General features: G+C 41.9%; 1 protein-coding gene across 7 annotated transcripts in view; it reads left to right on the top strand.

Annotated features, from left to right (window-relative positions):
- Positions 1 to 17783, top strand: part of LOC140464289 (myosin phosphatase Rho-interacting protein-like) — a 211384-nt gene that overhangs the window by 114526 nt on the left and 79075 nt on the right. For 2 of the 7 annotated variants that reach the window (XM_072559181.1, XM_072559184.1), the window contains exons 6-8: positions 12445 to 12649; positions 15152 to 15290; positions 15396 to 15659. In XM_072559181.1, the coding sequence (XP_072415282.1) occupies positions 12445 to 12649; positions 15152 to 15290; positions 15396 to 15659 (608 nt within the window). Of the gene's footprint in view, positions 1 to 12444; positions 12650 to 15151; positions 15291 to 15380; positions 15660 to 17783 lie in introns of all 7 variants that reach the window. The other 5 variants (XM_072559179.1, XM_072559182.1, XM_072559183.1 and 2 more) reach the window with 3 other exon arrangements.

Genomic DNA, 17783 nt, shown 5'->3' with positions numbered 1-17783 from the left:
CTCCCTGATGCATTGTCCAATCTGTATCTGGACATTATCACTGTGCCTTTTGTGGAGCCTGCCTGTCTCTAAATTGGCTGCTGTGTTTCCCATGTAACACTGTAAAATTGAGACTGTGAAACACTTTAGGATTCCTGAGATTATGCAAAATGTTGTGTAACTGCAAGTTTGTACTTTTAAAACAGGTGTTCTGGCCTATCCACTTTCTCACAATAATAAATTTTGTTTCTTTGGGATTTGAATCGCTGTCATGGATTGTATTTGGTTCACTTACAGTTTTGATGAACTGATATGTATCTCAAGGTCTATTCAGGAAAACAAAATGTAACTTGAGAATATCAGTTGCAGATGATGAATGTCAAATTGAGTATCTCTCTTCATTGACGGTGCTAGTTATGTCTGCATGAGTTTTTGTTGTAGACGATGCCTGTGATCCCTGCAGTGATCAGTGCTGATCTGCTGCACCAGTTACCGCTACTTTTCTGCTTAGTTAATGGATGTTAATGCTGATATGTTTCGTGTCAGTCATCCTATTGCCAGGATTGGTAATGCAAATAAGTTGTGTTGCCAGGGCTGAATATTGCAGATCAGCCTTGCCAATGACTTTGAGAACTGTAGCTCATACAGTCCAGAAATAATAATCTGATTTGGCATAGTGTGGCTTGTTACATTTTCAAACAGAAAGAAACTTAAGAGTAATGTTGGGACAGACGGTGCTCCATAGTTTGATATTCTGCCAATACTTGTCATATAAGTTCATAAATGAAGAATGTTTACTTGAGTGAAATACTAGAGGGGGTGGGCTAACATGCCTGATAAAGATTCCCAGCAAGAGTCAGGACCTTGCTACGGAGAGATCACAACCTTAACAGGGGTTAGATTAGATTACTTACAGTGTGGAAACAGGCCCTTCGGCCCAACAAGTCCACACCGCCCCGCCGAAGCGCAACCCACCCATACCCCTACATCCACCCCTTACCTAACACTATGGGCAATTTAGCATGGCCAATTCACCTGACCTGCACATCTTTGGACTGTGGGAGGAAACCGGAGCACCCGGAGGAAACCCACGCAGACACGGGGAGAATGTGCAAACTCCACACAGTCAGTCGCCTGAGGCGGGAATTGAACCCAGGTCTCTGGCGCTGTGAGGCAGCAGTGCTAACCACTGTGCCACCGTGCCGCCCACTGGGCAGGGACGAGGTTTGGAAAATCTTAGTCAAAGTTACTGTCATTTTACTGTAACTAGTGTTGAGTGGTACAGCTGAATTTGAATAAAGGATTTTGGAAGAGGGAAAAATAGTATCATTAGATCACTGTTGTTTAAAATCTGATATTAATTATTTTACAATAAACAGCCAGGCAAAATCTTGTTACTTTTTTTATCCAGAAACCATAAAGGCACTTTGCAGCAAGAACTACTCTCCTTTGGCCAAGAATACTGCACACCCACTTTAAAGCATATTGACCTGAACTATGATTATCTAACTCGGCAAAGATCAAGGGTGAACGGTTGGGTTTTCAGTTTGTTTGGCACAGTACCATATTTCAGAGTACATTGTTATGAGATGAAAAAGCTATTGCAAATTGAAATGTGCTTCAGGATTTTAACTTGAAATACTACGCCTCATGTGAACCATGGACATCTGCAGGAGGAATTCCAGGCTGTTCACTGATGAAATGGTGTAAAATGGTACCATATTGGACATAAGACTGGAGCAGTAATCCAATGATCCAGAGGCATGAGATCAAATACTACCACAGCTGCTGGAGAGGTTTTAATTCAATTACTGAGTAAACCTAGAACAAAAATGTTAACTTAGTTAACAGAGATGATAAGATTACAGATTGTTCTAAAATACATATGCTTCACTAATGTTCTTCAAAGAGGAAAATTGCTGTCCTTACCAGGTTTGGTCTACATGTAACTTCAGACTAACAGTAATGTACTTGATTCTTAGCTGCTTTTGAAATGGCTAAGTAATCCACTTGTTTGTATCAAACCATGACAGAAAAGTTGAATAAGACTAATACCCGTTCAGCCAGATGGCAACTACCTAGGACCCTTAAAAGACAAAAACATATCCTGCTTATTTAATCCTGAATGTCTTCCATATTAACATCTATGACTGACTTGTGCAAAGTTGTAAAAGGTGTCTAAGAGGCTAGTCAAACAATACCTAATATAGTTATATGTACCATATCATATCTTGTAGGCAATATCATAGACTCTTCCTTCACTAAGTCTGGGAATGTCATGTCACACAGACAGGAAATTGCAGCACCATGGTTTACAGTCAATAGGGAATGGGAGTGGTCTGGGAGTCCTCTACATTGATTCTGGACTCATGACATCTAGTGGCATCATGTCAGACATGGTCAACAAATCCTCCTGATTACCATGTACTGCCCTCCATGTTTCATGTTGACCATCAGTTGGAAGACGCAAGAGAACATACAGTAATCTGAATGGGAAATTTCACTGTTCATTGTCAAGAGTTACTCAGAGGCACTAATACAAACTGAACATTCTGAGTCCTGAAGGACATAACTGGCAGATTGATCCGTGGAAGGCGATGAGAAAACCAACATGAGGAGGAAAATAAATCTAGTTGACCTTGTCCTCACTCATCTATCTGCTGCAGATGCATTTGTTCATGGTGTTATTGGGAGGAGTGTCCAAAGTTATTTTGGATGGAAAGAACTGTCTTCACATTGGTGTTTAATCTCATGTCTCTTGGATCATTAGTTGGAGTCTTTGGATTACTAATTCAGTAACATTCCATTATGGTACTGTACTCCATTGTGTTTGTGAAACTGCCATTGTGCTAATTAGAATAGATTTAGAGTAGAACTGTCAGCTTGAAAATCCTCATTCATGAGGTGATGTGGGCAGAGTTATAATTAGCCACAGACTGTAAACTAATGGCTTCATATATTGTACACTCTACCATTGCCATGAATCTAGAAGACAAACCCTGATTCAGTGAGTGCCCTTAACCTGAAGGAAACATTTGTTCACGACTGGCTTTCAGGTGCTCCAGCAACACTCAAGAAGCTCAACACTACCCAGATCTAAACAGTCCACTTAATTGGTACCTGATCCTCAACTTTATATATTCAATCCCTCCATACCAGTGCACAATGGTAACAGTGCTTTCCTTCAACAGCACCTTTCAAACCTGTGACCTCTACCACCTAGAAGATCAAGTGCAGCAGATGGTCTCCAATATTTGAATAAGAATCTTTTTTATGGTCAAAAATAGTTTTGCAAAATGCCAGGAAATTTCATTTAATGTCCTTTTCCTGAACTGTAGTACTGATAGCCACAGAGTGTGTGTTTAAACAATAGCAGGAATTACCACATAAGCACTTGGTATTTTTAGAATATAAAGGCAGTCAAAGAATTTTTTGTTTTTGTTAGAATAGAATCACATGGTTGTTACCTGAAAATAGCAGCCAGGTTTGTCAGTTAATCTACTTATTTGGTTGCTGTCCATATTCTACTGTAAACTGGATGAAGTATTTTCCCAGGACTGATTTTTCACTCCGTATAGTTACAGAATATTTTTAACATGCTTTGGTCTGATCCACGAGAGACACAGCACTGTTTAAAATTAAAATGGATTTTGAGTATTGCATGTATATTATCAATGATTCTTGTTCCCATCAACAATCCTTTGTCGGTGTGACACTGTGGTTAGGGGTTTGGCATGTTTGATCATGGCAATAAACCCTTATACAATGTGTAGCTGTTTCTTGAAATATCTTAATTCATTGTAAAACAAGCATTTTATCATTGAAATTGTAGTGATTACATGCAAGCATAAAAGACCGTTTGTAATCAACAAAAATCCATATGTAGCAATGAGTTGAATAAGCAGTTAATTAGCTTTTGGTTGAAGGAAACATGTTGGCCAAGACTGTTGGAAAATACTTTTTTTTGCCTCTGAGCAAGTTGTTCAAATCTAGGTTTATTGCCTTTTGTGAAGGACAATACAGCAATTCCTCTGTATTCCATTGTAGAGTGCTGAAGTTCTGAATTCACAAACTTCTCACTCAGAAATGAGGGCCCCTGTGATGCAGTGGTAGTGTCCCTTCTTTTGGGTCAGGGAGCTGTGTACCAGTGGTGTGTGATAACAGCTCCTAACAAGTTGATTTGAAACATACCTAACTCAGAGATGGGTTCTGTCAACTAAGGCAAACACACTGATTGATAGTTTGGTGCACTTCATATCATGACTACTCTTGGCTAAATCAGATTAGATACCCTACAGTGTGGAAATAGGCCCTTCTGCCCAACAAGTCCCACACCGACCCTCCGAAGAGTAAACTACCCAGACCCATTTCTCTCTGACTAATGCACCTAACATAATGGGCAATTTAGCACAACCAATTCACCTGACCTGCACATCTTTGGATTAGGGTGGAAACCCATGCAGATGCAGGGAGAATGTGAAAACTCCACACAGACAGTCGCCCAAGGCTGGAATTGAACCTGGGTCCCTGGCGCTGTGAGGCAGCAGTGCTAACCACTGAGCCACTGTGCCACCTTGGATTAATCTGACTGCTTGTTTAATCCCTGGAGCCCTGCTGCTTTAACAACAATCTGATTGTTGACTAGCAGTCCTCACTCTCTCGGCGGAGCAGGTAACGGCTGTCTGATGGTGTTTTTTTTAAGTCGCGGTATAGTCCAGTTATTGTTTTTATAATGGCTAAAATTTAAAGTTTTTTTTAAGCGCCTAGCGGACCCGGAAGCTGGTGTCGCGCTAGTTTACCTGGGAAGGCTTTTTTTTTCTTATAAAAGCGCGCAGGCGAGGAACCCGAGGCACTACAGGGGTAGAGCCTCCCACCCGCCCTCCTCCTCTAACCTAATAATAAGACCCATTGTGACAAGCAGGTAAGTGCTGTATTTTGCTTGTTTGTTTCTTTAGATCTAGTTTTTAAAGTTTACCTTTTAGAGGGATGGCAGCGAAGGCAGTGCAATGTTCCTCTCGCAACATGTATGAGGTGAGAGAAGCCATTGGCGTCCCTCCTGATTACACTTGCAAGAAGTGCACCCATCTCCAGCTCCTCCAAGACCGTGTTAGGGAACTGGAGCGGGAGTTGGATGAACTGCGGATCATTCGGGAGGCAGAGGTGGTCATAGGTCAGAGCTTTAGGGAAGTAGTTACTCCGAAAGTTATAGAGAGATGGGTGACAGTGAGGGGGAGTGGGAGGAAGCAGCCAGTGCAGGGACCCCCTGCGGTCATTCCCCTCAAGAACAAGTATACCGTTTTGGATACTTGTGGGGGGGAATGACTTACCAGGGGTAAGCAACGAGGTTCAGGCCTCTGGCACGGAGCCTGTTCCCGTTGCTCAGAAGGGAAGGGTGGTGAAAGGTAGAGCGATAGTTATTGGGGACTCAGTAGTGAGGGGCACAGATAGACGGTCTTGCGGGGGCGACAGAGACTCACGATTGGTATGTTGCCTCCCAGGTGCAAGGGTACGTGATGTCTCTGATTGTGTTTTCCGGGTCCTTAAGGGGGAGGGGAAGCAGCCCCAGATCGTGGTCCACGTTGGCACCAACGACATAGGTAGGAAGAGGGGTGAGGATGTTAGACAGGCTTTCAGGGAGCTAGGTTGGAAGCTCAGAGCTAGAACGAACAGAGTTGTTGTCTCTGGTTTGTTACCCATGCCACGTGATAGAGAGTCGAGGAATAGGGAGAGAGAACAGTTAAATGCGTGGCTACAGGGATGGTGCAGGAGGGAGGGATTCCGGTATTTGGATAACTGGGGTTCTTTCTGGGGAAGGTGGGACCTCTATAAACAGGATGGTCTACACCTGAACCTGAGGGGCACCAGTATCCTTGGGGGGAGGTTTGCTAGTGCTCTTTGGGAGGGTTTAAACTAACTCTGCAGGGGCATGGGAACCTGGACTGTAGCTTTAGGGTAGAGGACCTTGAGGGAGGTTAGGAACATGGCATCGATCTCGAAGGAGGGTGCCTGTAAACAGGAAGGTGGCTTGAAGTGTGTATACTTCAATGCCAGAAGTATAAGAAATAAGGTAGATGAGCTTGCAACGTGGGTTGGTACCTGGGACTTCGATGTTGTGGCCATTACAGAGACGTGGGTAGAACAGGGACAGGAATGGCTGTTGCAGGTTCCATGGTTTAAATGTTTTAGTAGGGGCAGAGGTGGGGGTAAAAGAGGGGGAGGTGTGGCATTGCTTATCAAGGATAGTATTACAGCAGTAGAAAGGGTGATGGAGGAAGACTTGCCATCCGAGGTAGTTTGGGCGGAGGTTAGAAATAGGAAAGGTGAGGTCACCCTGTTAGGAGTTTTCTACAGGCCTCCTAATAGTCCGAGAGAAGTAGAGGAAAGTATTGCGAGGATGATTCAGGAGAAGAGTGAAAGTAGCAGGGTGGTTGTTATGGGGGACTTTAACTTCCCAGATATTGACTGGGAAAGCTATAGCTCGAGTTCGTTAGATGGGTCAGTGTTTGTCCAATGTGTGCAGGAGGGTTTCCTGACACAATATGTAAACAGGCCAACAAGAGGTGAGGCTATACTGGATTTGGTTCTAGGTAATGAACCAGGCCAGGTTTTAGACTTGGAGGTAGGTGAGCACTTTAGGGGCAGTGACCACAACTTGGTGACTTTTACTCTAGTAATGGAGAGGGATAAGTGTGCACTGCAGGGCAACAGTTATAGCTGGGGGCAGGGAAATTATGATGCGGTGAGGCATGACTTAGGATGCGTGGATTGGAAAAATAAGCTTCAAGGGAAGAACACAAATGATATGTGGAGATTGTTCAAGGAACAGTTAATGGGTGTCCTTGATAAGTATGTACCAGTCAGGCAGGGAGTAAAGGGTCTTGTGAGGGAGCCGTGGTTTAACAAGGAATTGGAATCCCTTGTGAAAGGGAAGAGGGCGGCCTATGTAAAGATGAGGCGTGAAGGTTCAGTTGGGGCAATTGAGATTTATAAGGTAGCCAGGAAGGATCTAAAGAGAGAGCTAAGAGCAGCGAGAAGGGGACATGAAAAGTCCTTAGTTGGTTGGATTAGGGAAAACCCAAAGGCTTTCTATAGGTATATCAGGAATAAAAGGATGACTAGGGTAGGTATCAGTCCAGTCAAGGATAGTAGTGGGAAGTTGTGTGCGGAGGAGGTTGGTGAGACACTAAATCAATACTTTTCATCAGTATTCACTCAGGAACAGGACATTGTTCCCAATATGAATACTGAGTCACAATTAATTAGAATGGACGGCTTTGAGGTATGTAGGGAACAGGTGTTGGAAATTCTGGAAAGGATGAAAATAGATAAGTCCCCTGGGCCCGATGGCATTTATCCTAGGATCCTCTGGGAAGCTAGGGAGGAGATAGCGGAGCCATTGGCCTTGATTTTTATGTCGTCGTTGTCTACGGGAATAGTGCCAGAAGACTGGAGGATAGCGAACGTGGTTCCCTTGTTCAAGAAGGGGAGCAGGGATAGCCCGAGTAACTATAGGCCAGTGAGTCTCACTTCTGTTATGGGCAAAGTCTTAGAGAGAATTGTAAGGGATAGGATTTATGAACATCTGGATAGGAATAATGTGATCAAGGATAGTCAGCATGGTTTTGTGAAGGGCAGGTCGTGCCTCACAAACCTTATTGAATTCTTTGAGAAGGTGACCAAGGAAGTGGATGAGGGTAAAGCAGTAGATGTGGTGTATATGGATTTTAGCAAGGCGTTCGATAAGGTACCCCATGGCAGGCTAATGCAAAAACTATGGAGGTATGGCATTGAGGGTGCATTAGAGGTTTGGATTAGGAATTGGCTGGCTGGAAGGAGACAGAGGGTAGTAGTTGATGGTATAGGTTCATCTTGGAGTGCAGTTACTAGCGGTGTTCCACAAGGATCTGCTTTGGGACCATTGCTGTTTGTCATTTTTATAAATGACCTGGAGGAGGGGCTTGAAGGCTGGGTGAGCAAGTTTGCGGATGGCACGAAAGTCGGTGGAGTTATGGATAGCGAAGAAGGATGTGTCAGGTTACAGCGGGATATAGATAAGTTGCAGAGCTGGGCAGTAAGGTGGCAAATGGAATTCAATGTAGCTAAGTGTGAAGTCATTCACTTTGGTAGGAGTAACAAGAAGATGGATTACTGGGCTAATGGTAGACTACTTGGTAGTGTGGATGAGCAGAGGGATCTTGGTGTCCATGTACACAGATCTTTGAAAGTTGCCACCCAGGTAAATAGTGCTGTGAAGAAGGCATATGGTGTACTGGGCTTTATTGGTAGAGGAATTGAGTTCCGGAGTCCTGAGGTCATGTTGCAGTTGTATAAGACTCTGGTGCGGCCTCATCTGGAGTATTGTGTGCAGTTTTGGTCGCCATATTATAGGAAGGATGTGGAGGCATTGGAACGAGTGCAGAGGAGGTTTACCAAGATGTTGCCTGGCATGGTAGGAAGATTGTATGAGGAAAGGCTGAGGCACTTGGGGCTATTTTCATTGGAGAAAAGAAGGTTTAGGGGAGATTTGATAGAGGTGTACAAGATGATTAGGGGGTTAGATAGGGTTGACAGTGAGAACCTTTTTCCGCGTATGGAGTCAGCTGTTACTAGGGGACACAGCTTTAATTTAAGGGGTGGTAGGTATAGGACAGATGTTAGGGGTAGATTTTTTTACTCAGCGGGTTGTGAGTTCATGGAATGCCCTGCCAGTAGCAGTGGTGGACTCTCCCTCTTTATGGTCATTTAAGCGGGCATTGGACAAGCATATGGAGGTTATTGGGCTGGTGTAGGTTAGGTCGGCTTCGGTGGGCGCAACATCGAGGGCCGAAGAGCCTGTACTGCGCTGTATTTTTCTATGTTCTATGTTCTATGTTCCGAGCCTTGGCATTGTGGCAAAACAACTTTTAGTTTATCTGAATTGTTTTAGGAAATCAATTTTCTTGACATCAGTTGACACAGACTTTGAACTCCCCTTCTTGTCTTAATGACAGTGGACAGGCTTCCTTGTATGGTAGGTCCAATCAAAGGGCAGTAACCTTGGCGACTCAGCACTAGGTAAGGTGGAGAACACTGAGGTAGGCAAGAGCCTTTTGGGTACTCCATTTAAATAAATTAAAAAATTAAAAGAAAAATAGGGGACAGAAAGTTTGGGGGAAATTCCTCTGTGGATGTTGGGGGCCACTGGGGGCCTGACGTTCCTGCCTGTGACCGTGGGATCTCTCACCTTGTCGACCCCTTGGGCTGCCATTTCGATTAGGCTGGTGACCTCCCCATGCAGGAAGGCATAACATGTTTCAGAATTTATCAGAACTCCATCTGGCCCAGCCCCACACATGTCTGTGCACACACACCTGCATCGGCATAGTAGTAGCGTGCTTCCTGAAGGCTGGTAGAGTGGCCTTCAGGTAGTCAATATTGCGTAGATGGGGGGGTGGGGGGCGGTATCCTGCCCATTGAGTCTATGCTGACTCTTTGTAAGACAGCCCAGTCAATACCATTCCCCAACTCTGTCTCCATAACTCTGCAAGTTCCCTCAAGTGCCGAACCAATTTTCTTTTGAACTTGTGGATTGTTTCCATGTCTAGCAGTCTTATAAGCATTGAGGCCCAAATCACTGCTATGCCCTTTTGTAAAATTCTTCTCTCTCACAAGCCACACCTCTCTCCTAGTGTCTCTGTCCAAAACTGAAACTTGTATCATTTGGTTCGTGTACATTTTGCTAATGGATGCAAACCTTTATTTGCCTTATCTAAATCTATTATAGTCTTGTATTCCTTTACCATATCCTCCCTGAACTTGGTTTGCTCTAAGGAGAATAACAGCAGCTTCTCCAATTTAACTTTGTTGTCAAATTCCCTCATCTCTGGACCATTCCAGTAAATCTCTTTTGTACCATTTGAAGGACCTTCACACTTTCTATCATTTGAGAAAAGAGGGAGACACTGTCATTGGGAAATAATTGAATCAATTATTAAGGATTTGGAGGTGCTGGTGTTGGACTGGGGGGGTAAAAAGTTAAAAATCCCTTTTTTAGATTAGATTCGGTCTGAACATTGGGAGACGGACAGCCTCACACAGGGCACCTCAACCTTCAATGCATTATCTGGGCTGACATGGCACCTATTGTTAAAGTTCACTTGGGAACGTAACTTTAAAAAAGTTCTGGGATTTACATATGAAAGAACTGAAACCAACCTGGTCATTCTAAAAGATGAGAGACTTAACAAACAATGCAGGTCTTTTTCAATATATAATTTCAGTTACATTACACTGTAAACTTTTGTTATAAATTCTGTGTCTTATGATCTTATACTCCACAACCATCTAATGAAAGAGCAGCACTCCGAAAGCTAGTGCTTCCAAATAAGCCTGTTGGACTATAACCTGGTGTTGCATTATTAAGGAGGTATCAAAAAGACATTTAAAAAATAGTATTAGTCAACCGCTGTGCAAGAGAAATCATGTTGACTAATTTATGAGTGGATGTGAAAGCAGGGTGAACAAAAGGGGACCAGTAAATCTAATGGCATTTGGAAGTTCAAAGGTATTCAGTATAAAGTGTCACAGAAAGATAAGAGCTTATAGCATTAGGGATAGTATATTAAAATGGAGAGAGGATTGTCCAACTGTAATAATGGAATTCCATAAGGCTTAGTGCTGGGGTCTCAAGGTTTATGATCTACATCAATAAATTCGATAGTGATCTACTAAATTATAGCCAAATTTGCTGATGCTGTGAAGATAGCTAGGAAGGGTAGCCACATTTATGATGAGGAACCAAAAAGTCTGCAAACATAGGTTAAACTTTGGTTCAAAACTTTGGTACTGGGGCATAAAGCAGGAAAACGTGTTCACTATAGCAGCAAGAACAGATAAGCAGAGTGTTATTTCAATGAACAGAGACTACAGAAACCTGTGGTACAAAGGTGAGCATCTGGTGCAGGAAGTAATTAGGAAGTAAATGGAATGTTGCCTTTAGTGCAAACCATGATAAATGTTAAAGTAGGAAAATCTTACTATACTTGTACAGGCTTTATTCATACAGAATTTAGAGCACTGTGTACAGTTTTGGTTTCCCCTGACATAAGGAGAGATATCCTTGCATTGTAAACAAGTCAGGAAAAGTTCATTAAGCTGGTTTCTGGGACAGAAGATTGTCTTATGAAGACAGGTTGAGCAGTTGGAGCTATATTTATTGGAACTTAGGGGTGATCTTATTAAGAGAGAAGATTCTAAGGTACATACTGAAAGCATATTTTGCCTTGTGGGGGAATCTGGAAAATAAGGGGGGTTCAATTTAAGATGCAAATGAGGAGCAACTTCTTCTCTTTCAAATCATTAGTCATTTGAATTTTCTTCCAAAGAGATCTGCAGTGGTTGGGTATATTTAAGGCAGAGTTGATTTTTGATCTCAGTGGAAGTATCAGCTATTTTGTGCAGGATAAGAAAATGGATTTGGGGCCATAATGAGGTCAGCCATAATGTGATTGAAATGCAAAATGTTGGAGCAGTCTTGATGGGCTGAATGGCTTACTCTGATATTATGATGTTCTTTTAAAATCTGGTGGCCAGAGCTGGAGAAGTACTCTTGTTATGACTTCCGTAAATTTTCAGCACACCTTTCCTATTTTTGTACTTAATATCTCTTTTGAGCCCAAGATCCCAATTGCTTTTCTAATTATTTTCTCGGCCACCTTCATAGATATGAACTGTGTCCCTACACAATCCTTAGAACTGTGCTGACCTAAGTCCATAGCACCTCTTACTATCCTGTCTACTAATATTTATCTTTTCAGGCTTCTCTGTATTAAATTTAATCTATTTGTCTTTTCATTTAGTTAAACTTATGTTGTGTTGCAGTTGAATGGCATTATTCTCACTGTTTACCACACTTCCCAAGTTTGGAATTATCCACAAATTTTTAAATTTTGCTGAAGTCCAAAGATGATTTAATTAACTTAGACTATAGCCAATGTGGTGTGTCGGAGGTGCAGGAGACGGCAGTGTCTCAGTGATGTGAGTTAATGACTGATGTAATTTGCCAAAAGAATGGTTCCATCCTGAGACCACAGTGCTGTTGGTGTTAACACAAACCTTGATTCTGCTTTATTTGTCTCTCAACCTCCTTTGTTGAGGAACTGATTAATTAGATGCATTGTGATAGAGCTGTGACTAGGTCATTCTGAATTATACTGCCTCAGATTTTGTGAAGCCCAGTAGTAGAATCTGAGTGGATATTGTTCACGAATTTTTGGATAACCAACCAGGAGTTTCGTATAGGTTCACCTGCCGAAGTCTCGCTCTTGTAATTATTGGGATTGTTTAGACTCCGTTTGTCAAGTCATTCTTTGGTATCCATTATTATTTTATATGCTTATCATAACTTTTTAAAAAATTTAATGTAATTTAGTTTTTTAAATTTAATATGAGTTTAATAACAGGTGGATGTTGTTTTGCTTATGACAGGAACCGGGACCTGCTAAAGTTGCAGTTACCAGTAGCAGCATGCCAGCCGCTGAGAAGGTCCCAAGCACTAGGTCAACACTCTGGCAAGAACAAGAAGATCTGAAAAATAAAGAGCTCCATGTCATCAGTCCCATGATGAAAAGCCCTTCAGAAAACCAGTCTTCCATTGTTCCGTCTTCTGAACCATCAGCAGTACTGAAAGAAGGTTAAAAGATATTAATGGGAAAAATAGGATGAGAATTTGTTTTGTATTAATTCATGGGATGTGTGTGCCGCTGGTTAGACAAGCACTTATTACCCTAATTGCCCAAAGGGCAGTTTAAAGTCAACCACATTGCTTTGGGTCAGGAGTCAAATGTAGGCTAGACCAGGTAAGGATGGCAGTTTCCTTCTGGGTTTTTCTGATAATCGATGATTCATGGTCTTCGTTAGGACTCTTAATTCCAGATTTTTATTGAATTCAAATTTCATCATCTGCCATGGTGGGATTCGATCTCTAAAGTTTTCTTTGTGTCACACCTCACTAGAGTAGTGTGCCGAAACTCAAGCCCCGCTATTCCCAGGACCATCACAAGAGTTAAAGATTTTAATAGAAACAATAGAATCTGTGCAGTTTGAAAGCAGGCCATTTGACCCATCAATATTACACCAACCCTCCAAAGAACATCCTACCAGACCAATCACCTACCCTATCCCTAAGAGTCTATATAAGTATGCAGAACTCGCCAGTTTATCTGACTTTTACATTAGGTTTACAGAGAGCTTGGACTAGGTTTCTGTAATGGACAAGGATTCTATAAACCCCCTATAAAGGCTCCTTCAATCTCTCTCTGTCTCTCTCTCTCACTCACACACACAGACACACACACAGACACAGACACAGACACACACACACACACACACACACACACACACACAGTGTTATAGGTGGAGGGAAAAGCTGGGAAAGCAGATCTGTAGGCCTTGTCCAGAGGCTCCACTGAGGTGGTTTTGTGCTGATCAGAACACTGAGTTGACCTTTTCTACATATTTCCACTGGTTAGATGGTTGGAGGCACAAGGCGACTGATTCACACTTAGAAAGGTTTTATTAATTAAACCATAGCTTTCAGCAATTGTTGAAGAGAAAGCTTCTGGCTCAAAATGATTTTTATTGTGAGGAACAGAGAGCTACTAAGCTGGTGAATGTCTGAAGGCTTCTCACCATCTTGTTCACAGCCCCACGCTGTTTAGTTACCTGAGAACCAATCACACAGTTAGCAGGCAAAGGGGCTTTGTCACAGAGAACTGGTTACTAATCCACAGATCAATTAACTCCTTGTCACTGGCTGAATCTCCATTTGTACACACTCTTGGATCCAACTCATCCACAAACTACACTTCAACTACTGCTCAAACAAGCAGCTGTGTAAATGGTGCTTCCAATGAGTGTCAGGCTTCTTGCTTTTAAATATTGCAGTAATCCTTCAGTAGTCTTTGATTTCTAAAACAGTTCTTTTTCCATTTCAGCCCACAATCAAAGCTATAGAAAAATACTCTTTACCCATGTGGTCATTGTCAGATTTCTGAAACCTCCTATTTTAGAATTGAACCATTTTCCATGTTATGCTGCATATCTAGTAGCTAGGAATAGTGTGAGAACATAGTTTAAAAAAAAAGACCCATACTATGCATTAGAGTATTTCTGCAAGTAAACACACCAGAACTATACAGTTTGTAGATATAGTGAGCACTTGTTTAAAATACACAGCTGCATTTAAACAGGATTTGGAGATGCCGGTGTTGGACTGGGGTGTACAAAGTTAAAAATCACACAACACCAGGTTATAGTCCAACAGGTTTAATTGGAAGCACACTAGCTTTCGGAGTGCTGCTCCTTCATCAGGTGATTGTGATCACCTGAGGAAGGAGTGTCGCTCTGAAAGCTAGGGTGCTTCCAATTAAACCTGTTGCACTTAAACAGGTTCGACATTTTAAACATGTGAACTTGCCAGAAATCCTTCTGGTAATATTTCAAAAAATGTTTGTGAAAGTTAAACCACTGAGGAGTGATTTCAAAGTGCAGTGGAACAGATGATTGGAATGATTTGTGAGATGATTAATCATTAATGATACGAAAAGTAAAATATGGAACTAGTTGATTGCTAGTCTCTGGAGTTCACTAAGTCAGATCTGTAGATGAACAATCTGGATTGTCCCCAGGCAGTGGATGGAATCTCTTTTGACAGGTGTCTCTGTGCAGAATTGATTGTGTTTTAACAAAATAGCTCACCTCTGTTTTCATCCAGCTGGAACTGGTCTAGTCACTGAGTACAGTGACATCATTGAAATTTCTGAGCTTTGCTTTGACAGAGCACAGGTGCACTTTCAGGTTTAAGTAAACTACCCAAACATTGTTGCCTGTTTTCTTGTCCACATCCCCATTGTCCATAACTGTGTGATTACAGCCAACTTTTTGTACAGGAGCATTGGGTTATTTTTGCAGCTTCTGCCAATTTGTGAACAATGTAGTGTGCAAGTACAATTGATAGAGTAATACACTTGCTTGATTAGACCTGGGGTGCTGGGAGGTGCCTTTTCTTTCAATGATGGTAGAGTTGAAGCATATTTTCACTGTCCACATTGCTTGGAAGGTCGTGGTGGTTCTGTTGTAAATCCTCGTAAATGATTGTCTGATTCTAAACAAGTTCTGTCTTCTACCTGAACAGCAGCCCAGAGTGTGATTGATATTAATCAGATGGACAGTCAGCAGAAAAAGCGTGTGGAGAGTGGCTACTTTTCTCTGGAGAAGCTGAAGTCTGAAACAAAGCATCCCATCACCCCTCCAAGAAGCAGCATCACCAGCAGGTAAAGTTCCTCTGAGAGTCGCATGATAATACCATGCCACTCTAGCTTGTATAGCAATCCTTTCCCTTCTACAGGTAACCTTTACTGCAGCAGTTCTTGTGTTAGCCCTTCCCAGAGCTCCTTCGATTCACAGACCAGTGGTGCCACGCTGTCGAGCATTGAAAGTTCAAGCAGCAGGGTTGGGGAAGGGTCAAGCCATTCTCCAGCTACACGAATAAATCTGGACTATGCCAAAATGGCAGATGTCCCTAAAGCCAAGAGGATCAGCGACAAACAGGCCTTCCAAGCAAATAAGGACCAGGAGCAGCGATTTCGTACCTGCAGTCCTGGCAGAGCGGAGTTGACACGTTTGTTTGGCTCAGAACGAAGGTAAGACACTGAAGGTGGAGGAAACTGATTGTGGCTTTTAAGATCTGACTATCTCTTATTACATACCTATCCCATAATGCAACAGTTTCTGACCAAAGCCTGGCATTAAACCACTTTTCTTCTAATTTCAAGCACAAACTGAATCTCAAAGTATTTGGCTACTAGAATATAACTGCATTAAGTTACAAATTTACTTTATCAAGAAAATATGAGAATTAGAAGGGGAAATAACAAAAAATGTTCAAACATGGTGTTCCTACTTCCTGATGCTTTTTGAATCTTGCATGTGTTTTAGATGACTGCTTCTTACAATTTCTGTAATCTCTCTTTTATTCAGATCTTCTTTTCCAAGCATAATTCTGTGTTGAGATGGAAGGTCAGAACTTATTTCCAGTTTGTTTCAATACTGACCACATTGAGTGCTGTCTCTACATTGTACTGTGTTGTATGCTATAACTGCCATGTTCATTCCCCATTTTTAAGTTTGTTGAGTTCAATCCCAGCCTGTTCATGACACTCAAGGAACTGATATTCCAGGAGTGTTGTTGGTGCTGAGTCCCTGATCTGTAAAGGAAAGCATTTCACTCTGCTACTCACTTACTGCTGGTGGACTCTTATTTTTGGTATTACATCAGCAGTTGTCAAAGATACTTGAGAATTTTGCTAGTACCATGAAGAGATTTAGAAAGCTTCAATTTATTCACACAACTATGTCCATAATCTATTATATTCTGCCATTCATATTTCACACAGTAGATGGCAGGGTATCTGGCCTCTGATTTGCTGCCAGTCCTCTGATCTTAGCTCAGTTAATCAACAGATTTATGTTTTGATCTAAAATTGGAATGCAAGCAAGTGTAACGTATTGAACTACTATGTGACTGTTATTGGCTTACTCACGTGATTTTTTTTAACTGCTGTGCTTTCGTTTTAACCAGAAGAGATATTAACTGTTCATTGCCAAAATGTGGACCAACAAGCATCTTGGAGGAGACTGACTTGAAAGAACGAAGTACATTTATATAGCATTTTTCACAACCACCCCATGCTTCAAAGTGCCTTAAGGCTAATGAATTACTTCTGTGAAGTGTAGTCACAGAGGAATTGTAGGAAAAAGAACAACTAATTTATGCACAGCAAGCTCCCACAATCATCAATGACTAGCTAATTTATTGTCTGTTGTTGTTTGAGGGAACATTATTAGCTAACACAGACAAGATAACTCCACTATACTTCAAATTAGTGCCAGAGGATCTTTTACATCTGCCTGATTAGGCGGACGTGGCCTTGGTTCAGTGTCTGAGCCTAACGATGGAACCTCTGACAGTGCAGCACTCAGTTAATTCTGCAACCTTCATTTTTGTGCTCAAGTGAAACTTGTATCTTAGAGGAAAAAAAAGAAAACAGAACAGGCCTAATCGCTGTTGTCTGAAACTGACTGTAAGGCTTGTAATCTTGTAGGCTTGGGAAAGCATTGGGCTGCACATTTTGCACCATCTGAAACGAACATGTGACTCATGCGTGACTTTGTTTGAAATTATTGCCTTTTTGCACGCACATTTAGTTCACAGGGTGCTTGCTAGCCCCAATGAGATCTCTTGGGGTGTGGAATTGGGTTGGCAAGAAAGCCTACTTTACTTTTCTGAAACAGTAACCCTAACACCCAACATTGTTTGAAGGCCTGAACCTCACCCCCATTTTCTTGCACTCCAACAAACCCCTCTGGGGTTGTTATTTCTAAATCATTTGGATTAAAAATTAAACCAATGACAATCTAATGAAATTTTGAATTCAAACACATTATCTTTGATACCAAAAGAAATTACTCCAGAGCAAAAACATTGTCCCTATTAGATGTGTGAACAGACCAGAAACCACAGCAAGGGTATTCTGTTATTAGAGTCTGATAAAGTTTCAAGTTTTCTTTGCTCATTAGACCACTTGCTGAGCTTGAAACCTTTAATAGGCTTTGAAATCTAGCCACACATTCATATTGGCGACAGCTCCCATAACAATAACTTCCAGCTACCTTCCCTGAGAATGACAGATCATAATGGTGTCCCATTTTCCCTTTAAAGAGTGCCTGTCAATCAATGCAGGGGAACAGGATCAGTTATTTTCTCA

This window comes from Chiloscyllium punctatum, chromosome 40 (genome assembly GCF_047496795.1).
Source record: "Chiloscyllium punctatum isolate Juve2018m chromosome 40, sChiPun1.3, whole genome shotgun sequence".
NCBI lineage: Eukaryota > Metazoa > Chordata > Chondrichthyes > Orectolobiformes > Hemiscylliidae > Chiloscyllium > Chiloscyllium punctatum.
The sequence above is the reverse complement of the archived record's forward strand: the minus strand, read 5'-3'. Positions and strand labels throughout refer to the sequence as shown.